This window comes from Mustela putorius, unplaced genomic scaffold, assembly GCF_011764305.1.
Source record: "Mustela putorius furo isolate JIRA1106 unplaced genomic scaffold, ASM1176430v1.1 tig00003834_pilon_pilon_pilon, whole genome shotgun sequence".
NCBI classification, from domain to species: Eukaryota; Metazoa; Chordata; class Mammalia; order Carnivora; family Mustelidae; genus Mustela; species Mustela putorius.
This window is the reverse complement of record NW_025421987.1, coordinates 86,120,679-86,138,957: the sequence shown is the minus strand read 5'-3', so window position 1 is coordinate 86,138,957 and position 18,279 is coordinate 86,120,679. Positions and strand designations below refer to the sequence as shown.

At 40.7% G+C, this 18,279-nt stretch overlaps 1 protein-coding gene across 8 annotated transcripts in view; it reads left to right on the top strand.

The window, feature by feature from the left end:
* The window catches only part of EHHADH (enoyl-CoA hydratase and 3-hydroxyacyl CoA dehydrogenase), a 44,998-nt gene extending 28,932 nt beyond the window's left edge, over positions 1–16,066 (top strand). For all 8 annotated transcript variants that reach the window (XM_045088709.1, XM_004745171.3, XM_045088711.1 and 5 more), the window contains 2 exons: positions 7,853–8,194; positions 14,685–16,066. In XM_045088709.1, the coding sequence (XP_044944644.1) occupies positions 7,853–8,194; positions 14,685–15,946 (1,604 nt within the window). In that variant the 3' untranslated portion in view covers positions 15,947–16,066. The remainder of the gene's footprint in view (positions 1–7,852; positions 8,195–14,684) is intronic.
* Positions 16,067–18,279: the final 2,213 nt, after the last annotated feature.

The window sequence follows — 18,279 nt, the reverse complement described above, 5'->3', positions numbered from 1 at the left end:
AGTGTGTGTGTGGGGGCAGAGGGGGAGGGAGAAAGAATCCTCAAGCGGACTCCCCACTGAACACAGAGCCCAGCTTGGCCTGAACTGAAATCAAGAGCCACCTACCTAGCCAACTGAGCCACCCCAGTGCCCCTATACTTCGATTTTTAAAATACATGTAAAATTTGGGTTCTCCTTTCCTATTTGTAAAAATACTCCATTAATTAAGCCTATTCCCACCCCATTCCTATGTCCTACCCCCAACCCCCGATCAACTTCTTCAGCTGAAATATTGACTTAAAAATAATAATAAGGATATTTATATACATTTATGTGTGTGCGTATATGTGTAAAACAATAATAACAAGGGAAAGATGAAGGAACTTAATTAGTTTCCATATCCAATAGGAAAGGAGAGAAGGAAAGGAATTTCTTTTTTTTTTTTTTTAAAGATTTTATTTATTTATTTGACAGACAGAGATCACAAGTAGGGAGAGAGGCACGCAGAGAGAGAGGGAAGCAGGCTCCCTGCTGAGCAGAGGGCCCAATGTGGGACTCGATCCCAGGACCCTGAGATCATGACCTGAGCCGAAGGCAACGGCTTAATCCACTGAGCCAACCAGGCGCCCCAGGAAAGGAATTTCTAATAGTCAGTGTTGTAATCAGCAGTTTGGAAGCAGTTAGAGTAGAAGGGGGTTATGGGAAGTTAGCACGTATCTAAAAATATGACTTGAGGGGCATCTGGGTGGTTCAATCCGTTGAGCATTCAACTCTTGATCTCAGCTCAAGTCTTGTTTTCAGGGTTATGAGTTCAAACCCCACATAATATATATCATGTATATGTATTCATGGGAAGATTTGGGAAGTTGCCGATTTCTCTACAATTTAACATGCATCCCAGAGAGGAAAGTTGACTGTGAAAGTTAATTAGCGTCATGCATCTTAACACTCTTGTTATATGAAGCTCCTCAGACTACTGCAATGCAATGGATTTAGCAGAGGAATTTAGAATTACTTGGTCAAACCAGATTGCTTTGGCTAAACTGGGGAGGAGAGGGTTCCGTAAAATGCTATTTATTTGCACTTGAATTTGGCCAGCAGCCTGTTTATTCCCAAACTGAGTAAGAACTCCCCATTCCCACGTGCACGTTCCTGGCATGAAGTTGAAAGCGTGTGCTGTTATCCAAAGAGGGGCACAGGAGACATCCACCTGGGGGCCTCGACTCAGAACCTAACACCGTTTTTGTCCCTGTAATGAACACGGGTTCTGTTACTCTTACCGCACGGTGTTAGCCATTTTTAGTGATTCTAATTCTGCCTACAGACTTTGGTCTGTGTGTTCATTTTGATTTTGTGACTTTAAACAAATCTTAATGGTATCATCGTCTTTCTTTCCATTTTATCTTTAGCTTTTTATAATTTATTTTTGCTCTCTGTGAACCTTTATACACACATTTCACAAGAACAGAGTGACCTTGCCTCCCAGAGAAGGCCTAAGCGCATGTCTAAATTGAGCTGCCTTTTTTTTTGTAATACCTGAGTTCTGTGGGTGATCTCCTGCAAGACTGAAAAAGTACAGTTGTCCTGTCTGTCCTTTGCAGAGCTTCTGTGACAAACACAGCTTACTTACTGTTTGTCAGAATTGGAGAAGAGACCGTCCTCCATGTCTTAGGTAACCATTTCTGTAAATTGCATGTTGTGCCTCTCTTTAAACTAGGCAGAGAAAATCTTTTCCTGTCAGTTTCCCAGAAAGTGGGAAAATAATCACCTCCTTTTCTTCCTTTAGGAGGGTGATTCACTTATTTCTCTTTTTTTTTAAAGTCAAAACTTGAATATTTGCCTGCCTTACAATACTTCAAAGAATTAAAGAAAAAAATGTGAATGGGTCAAGGAAAGAATTCAATTATAAGCATACTTGAATCACTAATTAGTTCCTCTTTTCATTTTCCTGGTGCTGACCTGCCCATACCTGGCTCTCTTATTATGTGGATACAGCTGAGTGAATTTAAAACCACCAAGACGTTAAAACAATCCAGTGTGTAAGAAGCACACATTGAAAACACCATACCTGTAGACCCAAAGGGGAAATTCTGAATATATTTTGTTCTAATAGAACAGATTTGTAAGGTAATAGCATCCTTTATAGCTTCGGCAGGAAAGAGAGAGGAAATTGAGCAGGGAAGAAGCATCTGTTTTTGCGCCCAGATCCCAGCTCTCCAGTGGATGGGCTCAGCTTGGCCCTGGACTGGTCTGGACAGGTGCCATGGGGAGTTCCCAGAATGCCCTGCAGTCCGAGAGATTCTGAGTATCCCCAGGATAAAAGCATTATCCTGATCAGCAATAATTATTACTGCACTCCATTAAGCAGGCTTTCCTTTCTTCTTTTCTCTCTCTCTCTCTTTTTTTTTTTTTCTTTCTTCCTCTTCTGTGTCTGGCCCCGGACGAAGTTTGCCATGAGCTGCAGCTGTCCTCGACTCAAGCGCTGACCTAATGCTCTGCTCTTACACTTTCGAGAAGCTATGTCTCAAAATCACATATTGAAGTCTTAAAAATACTTGTGTGTAGGCCCCACCCTGAAATATTCTGAGCTGGGTCTACAGTGGGGCCCGCACATCTGAATTTTTTGAATTCCTTGGATAACTCTGATGTGTACTATTCCTTGGATAACTCCCATCTGTCCTAACCAGATGGGAATTCTGGTAGTGTCACAAGGACAGAGACCCAGCTCAAAGATGTGCCCTGATCCCGAACAGACTGCCTCAGCTGCCTGTTCATGCCACAGTACTGGTGCTTCAGTCCCCTTTCCTCATGCACTTTGTCCTCCACATACTTGTTTCCCCCTCTCACCTCAGCTCCCCACTGACCACTCTTGTCTTCCCTTTTGGACCACCAGGAAATGAAATCAGCTGTAGGCCCTGGAAAGGTCTCCGTCCTTCTCTGCTGAACTTGCCTTCCTAGAAAGTGAGGATCAGGCTAACACATTGGATAACTGAGCCAGTCATTGGAAACCTGTTGGGTAGAGTTCATATATTTCCAACTATAGCAGGGCAAGCAGGGGCCATATAGCTAACCATTGGGTTCCCCTCCTTTCCTGTTCTCAACATCATATGGGAAAGCATTAATTTAAAAATCCATGATTTTTTATTCTACTTAGTCATCAGGCATTAAGGAAATATTGTTGCCTCCTAGGTTAAAGAAAGTTTGAGGGCGCCTGGGTGGCTCAGTTGGTTAAAGCCTCTGCCTTCGGCTCAGGTCACGGTCCCAGGGTCCTGGGATCGAGCCCTGCGTCGGGCTCTGTGCTCAGAAGGGAGCCTGCTTCCCTTCCTCTCTCTCCGCCTGCCTCTCTGCCTACCTGTGATCTCTGTCAAATAAATAAATAAATTTTTTTTTTTAAAAGTTTGAGATTATGCAGTGCCTCAAAGATAAATTTACATGTGTACGTGATTCAATCCAGACCTTACTCAGTCTCCCTTACATACGTGGTAACACATCAATGCCAGACAGGTTCATGTGCACATGCCTTTTTATACTGAAACTACTTTATATCTTCTGGTGGGTTTTCTGTCTAATTAACTGAGGTATACATTTTTGATGTAATGGTGTATTCTTGAAGAGATGGTAGCACTTAAAAAAACCAAAACAGTTTCTGGGACACCTCGGTGGCTCAGTGGGTTAAGCCTCTGCCTTTGGCTCAGGTCATGATCTCAGGGTCCTGGGATGGAACCCCACATCCGGCTCTCTGCTCAGCAGGGAGCCTGCTTCCCCCTCTCTCTCTGCCTGCTTGTGGTCTCTCTCTCTGTGTCAAATAAATAAATAAATAATCTTTTAAAAAAACCAGTTTCTGGCATAGGTAGACAGCAGTTTTGGTAATATAATGTTCCACATTCATTCTTTTTATTTGAAGATCTGATAATGCGTTTATTATAATGCAACTGACAAGAGAGTTTATTATATTGCAGTTGACAAGAGAATTTGGTTATTTCTGTGACATACATCTTGAAATTATGACTGATAACATTACACGAGGCTATAACAGATTTTTAGGAATTTTATCTAAGTATATTCTGAAGAAAGTTTAACATCATGTCTTATTTGATACATTTCTCATACACATTTATCCTTTCATGCAAACCTTAGAATCATCATTCTGTTGAAAAAAAAATCATTCTATTGAGTTATTTTTGCTTTTATTACTATTGTTTTTTAAGTAGGCTCCACCCCAATGTTGGGCTCGAACTTACGACGCTGAGATCAAGAGTCATGTGCTCTACCAGCTGAGCAGCCAGGCACTCCTGTTGAGTAATTTTTTAAAAATATAGAACCACAAGTGTTCTGATTAGAAATTAGAAATTCATATATAATATATATGGGAAATGTTTATATTTTTATGTTACAAAATGTTTATATCCAGGAACATGGAATCTCTCTCTTTTTAGAGACTTTATATGTTCTCCAATAAAATGGTATAGTTATCTTCTTAAAGGTCTTATACATTTCTTGATAAATTCATTTCTAGGCATTTTTAAAAACAGTTTTAATGAGGCATAATTCAGTTCACTGTATATAGTTGCACAGCCATCCCCATGAGTCAATTTTAAGACTTGTCACCACCCCGAAAATTTCCCTCATATTTTGTTGCAGCTTTATCCCACTACCACCCCTGGCCTTAGCCAACCACTAATCTTTCTGTCTCCGTGGATTTACCTTTCCTGGACATTTACCATGAATAGCATCATATCATATATAATCTTCTGATCTGGCTTCTTTTCAGGTTGCATGATGTTTCTGAGGTTCATTTGAATTGTAGCATGCTTCAGCAATTTGCCAATAATATTTTTATTGCTGAACAGTATGGTGCATATCCATACTGCATTTTCTTTATCCCTTCATCAGTTGATGAGCTAGTATGAATAATACTGTTATGGATATTTGTGTACAAGGTTTATGTCTTCATTTCTCTTAGGTAGATTCCTTGGAGTGAAATTGCTGGGTTAACCAATAAGCTTATCCTTTCAAGGAACTGCCTCACTGTTTTCCAAAGTAGCTTTACTGTCCTGTTTCAGATTTTCACAAACAATGGCTGAGGATTCTGGCTACTCCACATCATCACCAACACCTCGTAGTGATGTCTTTCTGGTAATAGTCATTCTAGTGGGTGTGTCTTCATTATCTCTAGCTACACAACAAATTACTCCCAAATTTAACTGCTTAAAATCAAACCTCTTTTACCTGGCAGTCTCTGTGTCAGGAATGTAGGTGGGGTGAACTAGGTTCTCTGGTTGCAGATTCCACACAAGATTGCTTTCAAGGTATTTTCTGTGGCGCTTTCCACCTCAAGGCTTGGCTAAGGGATGATCTGCTTCCAACCTGATTCACGTTCATAGGATTCGGCTCCATGTGGTCTGTTGGGCTGAGGGTCTTAGCTCCTCACTGGCTGTTGGCTGAAAGAGTTCTTCTTCAGTTCTTTCCCACGTGGGCTTCACCAAAGGGCCACTCACACATGACAGCTGGCTTCCACCAGAATGAACGAGTGAGAGAGGAAGAGAGGTTGAACAAGAGGAACCTGAGTCTTTTTGTAACTTAATCTCAGAAATGACAACCTATTACTTAGAGACAATCTACCACATTCACTATGGGTTTTTTTTTTTTTAAATCAGTGTGATTTTTATTTGCATTTCTTTAATGACTAATGCTATTGAACACCTTTTCACATATGTATTAGCCATTCCTATATCTTCTTTGGTGAAATAGCCACTCAAGTTTTTGCCCATTTAAAAAACTGAGTCGTTTGCCTTCTTACGGTTGAGTCACAAGAATTCTCCCCAGACTCCAGTTACAAATACTTCATTAGATATTTGATTTACAAATTGTATTGGTTTTCTCTTGCTTTGCTAACAAATAACCACAAGTTTAGCAGTTTAAATGACACAGTGTTATTATCTTATAGATCAATAGGTCAGAAGTCTGCTGGGTAGGTCTCACTTACCTAAAATGCAGGTGTCTGAAGCCATACTCCTTTTGATGGCTCTTCAGGAGAATCTGTTTCCTGCTCACTCAGGTTGTTGGCATAATTCAGTATCTTGTGTTGTGGGACCAAGGTCCTCATGTTCTTGCTGGTTGTAAGTCAAGGTAATGGCCCAGAGAATTCCTTGATTCTTGGCCCCCTTCTTCCATCATCAAAGCCATATCATCACCAATAGGTCACATCTTTGCCATGTTGTGTCTCTCTGATGTTTCTTCATTATCAATGTCTCTTTCACCATAACTAGCAAAGGGTCTCCTCTTTTAAGGACTCATATGATTAGGCTGGGAATATCTAGACAATAAAGGATAATCTCCACACCTCAGTTCTTTACCAATAATTATATCTGTAGAATCCCTTTGCCATGTAAGGTTATATACTCAGGTTCTAGGGATCAGGAAGTAGACACTGGGCATGTGCAGCACACCCTTGTCTACCATACAAATATTTTCTCCCAATCTGTAGTTTATCATTTCATTTTCATGATACTATTCTTTCAAGTACAAAGTCTTGAATTTTGATGACCTCCAGGTTATTGATTTTTTTCTTTCATGAATCATACTAAGAATACTTTGTCTAACCCAGGGTCATGAAGATTTTCCATGTGTTATTTTCTAGAAATTTTTATAGTTTTAGCTCTTTAATTTAGATTTATGTTCCACCTTGAGTTAATTTTTATATATGGTTCTAGGTAAGGCTCTAATTTCTTCTTTCTTTCTTTTGCATATAGCTATCCAGTTATTTTAGCACCATTTATTGGAAAAATTCCCCTTGCGTTAAATTGTTTTGACACCTGTGCTGAAAATCAGTTGGCTCTGTCAGGATTTATTTCTGAACTCTCAATTCTCTTCCACTGATTTGTATGTCTCCTCTTGTACTAAGAGACACTGACTTCTTTTCCAGGTCTTCTAAGTCTTTGTTACTATTAGGAATGGAATTGAGATTATTTTGAATCTAAAATATTCTTTTTTTAAAAAATTTAATTTAATTTAAATTTTGTCAGTGATCCATAATTCATTGTTTAGGCACCACACCCAGTGCTCCATGCAATACATAATACCCACTGCCAGCTCACCTAACCCCCCACCCACTCCCCTCCAAAACCCTTAGTTTGTTTCTCAGAGTCCACAGTCTCTCATGGTTTGTCTCCCCATCCGATTTCCCCCAACCCACTTCTCCTCTCCATCTCCCCATTTCCTGCATGTTATTCCTTGTGCTCCACAAGTAAGTGAAACCATATGATAATTGGCTCTCTTTGCTTGACTTATTTCACTCAGCATCATCTCCTCCAGTCCCATCCATGTTGATGCAAAAGTTGGGTATTCATCCTTTCCGATGGAGGCACAATACTCCATAGTATATATGGACCATATCTTCTTTATCCATTTATCTGTTGAAGGGCATCTTGGTTCTTTCCATAGTTTGGTAACTGTGACCATTGTTGCTATGAACATTGGGGTACAGATGGCCCTTCTTTTCACTACATCTATTTTGTAGTGCAGTTGCAGGGTCATTCTTAACTCAGAAATATTTTCCTTAAACTCACTGAGAGTATAAAATTTGATCTATTATAGCACTGTCTTGACTTTGAAACAGAAGGAAAATGAAACTTTTATGCCTACGTGAGGTAACTTGAAAATTGCATTGAATCTGCTAAATTCTATCTTACCGGACTAAGGTACATTAGATATTTTGATGTTAGTGCTATAGTAAATAGCTTGATGAAGAGCATTTAATTTTGTACTTTGAATTGGAACAGATTATTATTATTATTATTATTATTACATACTCCTTTTCCCTTTGTATAAGTAACATTTCCAAAGGTCCTATTTTCTTTCTCCTTCCTTCCAGATCAGCCTCTGGAATCCCGTAGACTCTGCAACAAGCCAATTCAGAGCTTCCCCAACATGGACAGCATTTTCAATGAAGCCCTTCTGAAGATGCGGAAGCAGCATCCTGGGTGCCTTTCTCAGGAGACCTGTGTCCGTGCGATCCAGGCTGCCGTCCAGTATCCCTATGAAGTGGGCATCAAGAAGGAGGAGGAGCTGTTCATGTACCTTCAGAAATCAGGGCAGGCTAGAGCCCTGCAATATGTTTTCTTTGCGGAGAGGAATGCCAGTAAGTGGTCAATCCCCTCGGGAGCATCCTGGAAAACAGCAACGGCACAGCCCATCTCCTCAGTTGGCGTTGTCGGTAAGAACATGATGGGGTTAAAGTCATTCTCCATATCTGCACATAAGAAATCCTGATGTTTGCTTAGGGCCACCAGGTCCTGGGCTCTATACTAAGCACTTCACTTGTGCAGCTAACTTGTTTACCCCAGCCTGGGAATGATCTTCGTTTTACATGTGAGGCCTAGAGACACCAACCTCCTCACCAGTGAGCTAAACACAAGCGGTGTGAGGGTCTGACACTAGGTCTGTCTGACTCTAGACTCTGGGTTGTTTTTTGTTTTTTTGTTTTTTTTTTAACTCCTTGCCTCTTCTCCCCTGCATGAATCTCTTGCTCCTGGATCTCCCAGCAATGATTATTATTTGTACCACATTTCCAAAGTACGGTTTGTCACTCTTGTAGCTAGGTATTTAGAATGAAGGCTCTGCCTTCTTGGTGCCTGGATTCATTCACTTCCCATTCGACTCTATTAACCTCAAATCTCTCTGCATCCTGAAACAGTGACTTCCCTACTTTTTCCCTCTGGGATTTTCCCAAACAAAATGTCTTCTGTCCTCAGAAGCTAGCCCTTTGATTGCCTTTTTTTTAGCTACCTTCCCAAGCTTCCCTTGTTCTTAGTATTGACCAGGAGTGCTCTTTGGTGGATTCTAAACCCCATGAAATGGTGAGCAAAATGTTATGTGTGTCAGCTGATGTACAGTCTTCCAAAGGAGGAGTCCATAGTTTACTATAAAGTGTCAACCTTCTCAACCCTTACCCAGCTGTCTAGCAACAACCCTGTTTGGAGGGAAAGAGCCCACGCTGCATCCTCTCAGGCTACCGTATCAGTCACGCTGTGATCTTTCCAGCATTGACTCTTCACTTGTGATTTTTATTTATTTTATTTTATTTAGATTCAACCAATTAATATATACTGTGTTAGTAGTTTAAGAGGTAAAATTCAGGGATTCATCAGTTGTGTATAAGATCCAGTCTTCATCCCATCATGTGCCCTCCTTAACGCCCATCCTCCAGGTACCCCATCCCCCCACTCACTTGTGATTTTTATTTATTTATTTATTTTGAAGAATTTATTTATTTATTTATTTGAAGATTTTATTTATTTGACAGACAGATAGAACACAAGTAGGCAGAGAGGGCAGCAGAGGGAGAGGGAGAAGCAGGCTCTCAGCTGAGCAGGAGCCCAACACAGGGCTGGATCACAGGACCCTGGGATCATGAACCAAGCCAAAGGCAGCTAGCTGCTTAACCAACTGCACCCAGGCACCCCTCACTTGTGATTTTTAAAGGAGGTGGATAGAGAGTGTGACAGAGAACTATGAATGTTTCTTTTTTGTGCTTTTTTTCAGCAGCACCAATGTTTGTTTGTAGTTGTTGTGCACTTACTCTGCTTCTTCTCTATATTCCTTCAAACCAAGGATAATTAATGCAATGTAACAACAAAGATGAAATTTATCGGTATTGAGTTCATCAGCCGTTGTTTGAGAATTTCCCTATTTCCTTGCTGTGAGCCTTTTAAAAAAATATTTCCGATTCATGTCCAGCATGAAATGTCTAAAAGTTTTTAATTTTTTTTTTAAGTAGACCCCATATTGTTCAGAAAAATATTTGAAGAAGCATTTAAAAATCCACAGAAGATAACTTGGATACAAATAAAGTGAGAGAGTTTGGGGCGCCTGGGTGGCTCAGTGGGTTAAAGCCTCTGCCTTTGGCTCAGGTCATGATCCCAGGGTCCTGGGGTAGACCGCCACATCGGGCTCTCTGCTCGGTGGGGAGCCTGCTTTCTCCTCTCTCTGCCTGCTTGTGATCTCTGTCTGTTAAATAAATAAATAAAATCTTTAAAAAAAAATTCTTAAAAAAAAAAAAAGTGAGAGAGTTTAGTTATTTCCCCCTTCGTCATCGCGTCTGTCTCCACGTTGTGATGCAGCCTCCTGCTGTTCCCTGTGCCCTCTGGAATGCTCCTACAGCCTGATCTGCTTCCTGCCGGAGACCTGGCTTACGCGGGCACCCACTCCTTCTGCAGCCCTCTCAGAAAAATGCTGCTGCTTCTTTCACAGTCCACGCCCCACCTCCCAACCTGCCTGTATCTCTTTCCAATTCCCTTCCCAGACCATTGTGTCTTTCAGGACACTCTTCCGTGGTTCTGCCACCTGGTCTGATGGCTCTCTCCCTCCTTGTTACTGTTATTACTCCTACCACACCATTTTTCAGCCATTTGCTGAAAAATTTGGCTGGCTCACACTTTCCCCCAAATCCTGCTGTCACCCAATTGTTGCCATCGTCTGTGGGGACAATGCATCCAGCCCTGCTGCTTTCTGGTGTCTTTGCCTCCTCAGATCCGGTGACGTTCACCTCATTTCACTTCCCGTGACCCCTACTTAGGACTTTTCCTTGGCTCTTGCCTATACCCTAATGTATCTCCACGTCTGCAATTTAAATTCTGACCTTTCCCCCACAACCTTGTGTCTTCTCACATCTCTTCATTGGTTGTGCCAACTCTATCCATTACTTGATCAGCTCCCCTTATCTTTACTTTCTTCTCTTTCTAAATTTCACTTCCAGGGTCATCCCTTCAGCCACTCTCTTGTCGGTGCCCTCCAACTCCATGACTTATCTACCGGCCTTTCACTCTGCTCCTGGAAAAACCCCAAGTGTGCTCTTCCATGAGCCCATTTCCAGGCTTCTCAGAACAGGTCAGCACTACTGCAAGTTCATGTCCCCCCTCCTTGCCTGAGCTCTAGAGCCATCCAAAAGGGAGAAGACTGCAGTTGACCAAAACTGCAGAACCTTCAATGAATGCATCCTTTGTTCTTTCTTTACTTCTGTCAATTCTAGTCAAGAGGTCCTTGACTAGAATTAATTCCTTGGCAGTTAAAGACAATGAGTTGTTAGGGAAGCAGGACCCCTTGCCCCTCCATGTGTTTAATGAGGAACAATTAGGGAACTAAATTCAGTATAAATACAATATGCACCTTTGGAAACATAACTATCAACAATGAAAATCTTGGTTTTTCAGGCTCTCCCCTTTTTTTAGAGATCTTTGAGACCACAAGTTCATGAGAAGAGAAATTAGGAGCTAAGAACTATTTATTTATATTTTTTTACAATTATTTGTTTGGGTGAAAGAGAAGAGGGGAGAGAGGGGAGAGAGAAAGTGTGTGTGTGGGCAGGGGGAGGGGCAAAAAGAGAGGGAGAGAACCTGAAGCAGACTCCCCACTGAGTACAGATCCTGATGTGGGGCTCGATCCCAGAACCCTGAGATCATGACCTGAGCCAGTACCAAGAGTCAGCTGCCCAACCGACTGAGCCACCCAGGTGCCCGGAGCTAAAAACTTTCTGAAATAAATATACATTGTGTTTTCATGTTTTTATTGTTCCAGTGATTAAATGAGATGTGTCCGTTTATAGAGCTGAAAAGAATCTAAAGCTATGGCTGGGACACTTGCAAAAAGCATTAGTTTGGTCCACGTCGTGATTCGGATTCCAGGTCATTCAGGTCCGCTCCACGAGGTGAACGCAGAAGAACTGTGCTTGATACTCCCAGGTGCTTTTTCTTCACTGCTCTGTGGTCCTTTCTGAGATCCTGCCTACCTTATGTGACACTTTACAACGTATTTTCACATTACATCTTGTTAGTCCTCATTGTCTCTGAGAGATTATAATTTCTATACTCTTGAAAATACTCTTATGTGAGGCTTGGGACTGAAAGCTAGGAGGCCAGGGTTTTGAACCCCATTTGAACCCTTTACCCAGGCAGAAGTTTTGGATATAAGTTGCTATAGCAGCGAGAGCTATCCAGCCTTCTGGCTACTGAGTGAAATGCAGATGTTTATTAATTTTGGAAAATTAAATGTTTTTAACTAATTTAATATATTTCTTACATTAAATAAATTAATACAGTTTGAAGCTTAAATATATTCCAGAGAAACAAGGATTTCTGATGTCTGATAACGTTCTGTATTCAAAACCAATCCCCAAAAAACAAAACAAAACCAACCAATCCCCAAAGCTAGTCAATGAGAAGTACAGAAGAATAATATATAAATAGTTTTCACAAAACAGTTTCATCCACAGTGGGTTGATGAAGTAATAGATAACTTGCTGCTGTAACAGATAACAATCTCAGTGGCTTAACACAATAAAGATTTATTTCCTGCTTGCTCTATAAGGCCATTCTAGGACAAGGTTTTTTCTAAATAATGACTCTGCCATTCTCCTGAACAAGGGTCAGTGAACTTTTTTTTGAAGGGCCAGATGGTAAATATTTTAGGCTTTCTGGGCTGTATGATCTCTTTTGCAGCACCAAAACAACTCTGCACACAAAACAGCCATAGATGATATGGAAACAAATGACTGTGGTTGTGCTCCAGTAAGACTTTATTTATGAGACTAAAATTTGAATTTGACATAATTTGTATGTGTCACAAAATATTGTTGTTTTTGTTTTTGTTCTTTTTTTAATTATTCAAAATGCAAAAACATCCGTAGCTCATAGGTAGTACAAAAATAGACGGTGGGATGGATTTGGCACACAGACCCTAGTTTGCCAACACCTGCTCAAGGGTCTCTTCCAAGGCCTCACAGTTGTTCTCTGAAACCTCTACATCCCGAAAGTAATTAAGGATCTTGTGGGAGGTCCTGGGCCCCAATCGCTATCCCACACTACACTCCTTTCCCATTTCATTGACCGGAAATACTCACAGGCCCTATCAGGATACAAGGGATCCAGAATCGGGGCACCTGGGTGGTGCCTTCAGCTGGTCATTAAGCGTCTGCCTTCAGCTCAGGTCATGATCCCAGGATCGTGGGATCGAGCCCTGCATCGGGTTCCCTGTGTGGCGGGAAGCCTGCTTCTCCCTCTCCCACTCCCTCTGCTTGTGTCCTCTCTCTCGCTGTGTGTCTCTCTCAAATAAATACATAAAATCTTTAAAAAAATGAAGGATCTAGAATAGTTTTCCATGTGCCCAGAAGAAAAATGAAATGGTAAGGGGAAGAAATATTGAATTGCCATCAAATAATTTGTCTACATGTTCTCTTCTTCTTGCCTTTGCTTAAAGTAATACTCCCTTTCCTTTTCCCTTCCCCAGTCTGGGGAAAAGATTTATAATCTTCCTGCAGTGTGTCAGGATTTCAAGTTCACTATATCCTCACTTGTACATCTCTCTTTTTAATGATCTCCCTCCTAATGGGTGTGAAGTGGTAGCTCATGGTGGTTTTGATTTGCATTTCCTTCATGATTAAGGATGCATCTTCTCGTGGCTTATTAGCTGTTTGTGTATTTTCTTCAGAAAAAATGTTTAAGTTAAATCGTATTTTTATTGTGAGTTGTAAGAATTGTTTATATATTTTAATACAAGTCCCTTATTAGATAGATGATTCCATGGGTTCTTTTTACTCTCTTTATGGTATCCTTTGAAGCACAAAAATTTTTTGATTTTGATGTTATCTAATTTATTTATTTTTTTGTTTTTGTTGTTTATGCTTTTGATGTCGTAAGAAACCATTGCCTTATCAAAAATCATGGAGAATTACTCACAGGAGTTATGGTTTTAGCTCCTACTTCAGTCCCTGATCCATTTTGAATTAATTTTTGTTTATGGTGCACAGTAGTCCAACATCATACTTTTGCATGCGGATACCCAGTTATCCCAGCTTCATTTGTTGAAAAGACTATTCTTCCCCCATTGAATTATCTTGGCCAGTTGGCCACAGTTACGAAATTATTTCAGGACTCTCAATTCTGTAGGTCTACCCTTATACCACACTTGAATACTTGAATACTTTAGCTTTGTCATAAGTTTTTAAATTGGGAAGAGTGAATCCTCCAACAACTTTGTTCTTCTTTTTTAATAATGTCGTTGGTGATTCATGATTCCTTATATTTATGTATGAACTTTAGGATTGGCTTAATTTAATTTGTTGATTTCTACAAAAATCCAGTTGAATTTTTGATAAGGATTGCATTGGTGGTGCAGATCGGTTTGGGTAGTATTGCCATATTAACAATATTCAGTCTCCTGACCTATGAGAACAGGGGATGTATATCTCTTTATTAGGTCTTCTTTATTTCAGGAATGATTTGTGGGTTTTAGTGTTATAAGTCTTACAATTCTTTCTTAAATTTATTCTGAAGTACTTTATTTTTGTTAATGCTAGTATAAGTAGAATTTTTTTCTTAATTTCATATTCTGATTATTCATTGCTAGTATATAGAATACAATTGATTCTTATATATAGATCTTGTATTATACAACCTTGCTGAACTTGTTTATCAGTCCTAATATTGTGTGTGTGTGTGTGTGTGTGCGCGCACTTGTGAATATTACTCAATGTCACATCCTCTGGAGCATTTAACACAGAGCCTAATTTTAACTAATATTCAGTCCATTTGTATTCCTCGCATCGATCTCTATAAATGCCCTGTTGCCACAGAAGCCTTCCATTTACCGAGTAATTTTTCAGTTCCCAATATCACTGAACCATTCTTTTTTCTCTTCACTCTCATCTGCAGGCTTGGGAACAATGGGCCGAGGCATTGTCACTGCTCTTGCGAAGGCCAAGATCCCTGTGATTGCTGTGGAATTGGACAAGAAGCAGCTAGAGACTGCTGATCAGATAATAACCTCCCTCTTGGAAAAGGAAGCATCCAAAATGCAGCGTAGCAGCCACCATTGGTTAGGACCAAAACCCAGGTTAACCACATCCCTGAAGGAGCTAGGTGGTGTAGATTTAGTCATCGAAGCAGTATTTGAGGAAATTAACTTGAAGAAGCAGGTCTTTGCTGAACTATCAGCTGTGTGCAAGCCAGAAGCTTTTCTGTGCACCAATACTTCAGCCTTGAACATTGACGAGATTGCTTCTTCCACTGATCGCCCTCACTTGGTCATTGGCACTCACTTCTTCTCACCAGCTCACATCATGAAGTTGTTAGAGATTATTCCCAGCCAGTACTCTTCCCCTACTACCATTGCCACAGTTATGAATTTATCAAAAAAAATGAAAAAAATTGGAGTAGTTGTAGGTAACTGTTTTGGATTTGTTGGCAATCGAATGTTGAAGCCTTATTACAATCAGACATATTTCTTGTTGGAAGAGGGCAGTAAGCCAGAGGAGATAGATCAGGTGCTGGAAGAGTTTGGTTTCAAAATGGGACCTTTTAGAGTGTCAGATCTTGCTGGATTGGATGTGGGTTGGAAATCTCGACAAGGGCAAGGTCTTACTGGACCTATGTTGCCTTCAGGAACGCCTGCCCGAAAGCGAGGCAGTGAGAGATATTGCCCAATTCCTGATATGCTCTGTGAATCAGGACGGTTTGGCCAGAAGACAGGAAAGGGTTGGTATCTATATGATAAGCCACTGGGTAGGATTCACAAACCTGACCCCTGGCTCTCTGAATTCCTGTCACAGTACAGACAAACCTATCACATCGAGCCACGTGTCATTAGCCAGGATGAGATCCTCGAGCGCTGTTTGTACTCACTCATCAATGAAGCATTCCGTATCTTGGGAGAAGGGATGGCTGCCACTCCAGAGCACATCGATGTTGTCTATTTACATGGGTACGGATGGCCAAGGCACAAGGGTGGGCCCATGTTCTACGCCTCCACAGTGGGGTTGCCCACAGTGCTAGAAAAGTTGCAGAAATACTACAGGCAGAATCCTGATATTCCACAACTAGAGCCTTGTGACTATCTGAAAAAATTGGCTTACCTGGGCAACCCTCCTCTGAAAGAATGGCAGAGCTTAGCAGGACCCCCTAGCAGTAGACTATGATTCAGCCTTCCAGGTTATGACTCACGTGCTTGCATCAGGAAATGCTCATGGAATTTCACTGATATTAAATCAAAAGATCCAAAGTAAGATTGCTCTGAAATACAAAGCAGCTGAACCTTCTCTTTGTGCCTTCTGTCTGATTATTCTAATGGATCAGATCTTTAGGAATGTGCTTCCTATGCCTCTGAGTCCATCTTTATTGGATAAATCATTTCGATCCCAGTGAATAAACTTGTATCAATACCATAATAGCTAAGGAGAGAAACTCAGGATTAAGTTGAGGTTTCCAAGTGCTTTGATTGTTGGAAATGTCAACAATGAATCCCCAGGGCGTCTGGGTGGCTCAGTGGGTTATTAAGCCTCTGCCTTCGGCTCAGCTCATGATCCCGGGGTTCTGGGATCAAGCCCCGCTTCGGGATCTCTGCTCAGTAGGGAGTCTGCTTCCTCCTCTCTCTCTGCCTGCCTCTCTGCCTACTTGTGATCTCTCTCTGTCAAATAAAAAAATAAATAAAATCTTAAAAAAAAAAAAAAAAAAAACAGGATGAATCCCTGATAAACGCCACTAAGCCATAAATTCATTTTGACCCCTATCCACTTCACTCACACGGCACTGATAGGAAAACTTACAGGCCCTTCAACAAACCTTCACTCCACAACTCCTGACCATTTTGCACAGCACTTGGCAAACTCAGAATCCAGAGGCGGCATGAATTCAGCAGGGAAAGCTGTGGTGAAATTTAGCCCCTAGTCTCAAAGATGGAGTGGAGATAGTTGGCAGGTTTGAGTCAGCAGGAAGGGTCTCTGTGAGTGAGTAGAGAATTCACCCATGGAGAGGCAGAGGAAGTAACCAGAAAGAGAGGCAAGGTGTCAAAAACCTAACAGTGCTAACGTTGTAGGCAGAACCCGGGTGGGAGTAGTGAGGGCGTCAAGTGCTTCATACTAGAGTAGGGAACTCAGAGAAGTGTGGCAGCCTATACTCGGTGTATGACTTCTGTCCACAGTGCTGTTGTTTGTGCAAAATCGTGCTTGCTGCTTTGCAAGGGGCTCAGCAATATTTGTTGTAACTTCCTGGGGACCATAGGATGTCCACAACCTGTCATTCTTTCCTATGCATAGAGAAGTAACAGAAAGTAGCCATTGTTGACTTCATGTAAGAAGGGATCTTATCTTAGAAAGCATGTCTAACTTCCTCTGAATCTATGTTAGAGTCATGATGCCAGTCTCCCTGCCATGATGAGCCTTTGTGATGCTGGGTATGGAAATTGTTGAATCTTGAAAAGTCTGAAATTACTGCAAAACAGATTCTGAAAAGTTTTGTTATAAGAGTTCTTCTCTTTTTACTTTTTTGTGGGGTTAAAAGTTGAGGTCCACAAATGTTTATAGCAATATTATTCATAATAGCCCCAAATTGGGAACAAGCTAAAGCTCCAGCAACAGATGAACAAAGTGTGTAATGGCCAAAGAATAGAATATTTGGTCATCGAAAGAAATAAAGTAAGTATAGAGATATATTATGACATGGCGAACCTTCAAAATTTTATGCTAACTGAAAGAAGCCAATCACAAAAGGCCATACATTGTATGGAAATTTATGGGAAATAAAATAGGCAAATCTATAGAGACAGCAGATTAGAGGATGCCTAAGGCAGGAATCATTAGGAGCTAGGTAATGGGGAGGGCTTCTAATGAGGACTGGTTTCTTTTTGGGTTGATGAAAATGTTCTGAAATTACTGCGGTAATGGTTACATAACTCTGTGAATCTACTAAAAACCATTGAGTTCTTTAATTATAAATGGGTAAATTGTATGGTATGTGAATTATAACTCAAAATTGTCAATAAGTAGGTAAACAAACGGACTCAGCTTGTTCTTCAGTGTGTTGTAAATAAACTATTTTCTCCTGCGAATCCAAGCAAAATTATCAAAAGTTCTGATAGAGGAAATTTAAATGAATATAGCATAAGTTTTCCATTATCAAAAACAAACAAACAAAAAAACCTCTGGAGTGTGCCTTAAATTTAATTTAGAATCATTTTTAAATTGTGTACTGCTGGATTTTATATAAATTGGTCCTTGAATTGAAAGAAAATTAAAAAAATTTCAGGAAGTGGTAAACTTAGTCTGCAAAATGACTTACCTTCAAATGAGTGTTAAAAGACTGGCCTGTGTATGCATGTGCACACACACACACAACCACACACACCGTTTCTTCTTTAGACCCTGAGTGGATTTTGAGTTCTTCAAACTCACTTTTGCCCTCCACTACCCTCTAGATTGGGCCTTTGAAACTAGAGTGTCTATGAATAGAATTCGTGAGTCAAAAATCCCTGAAA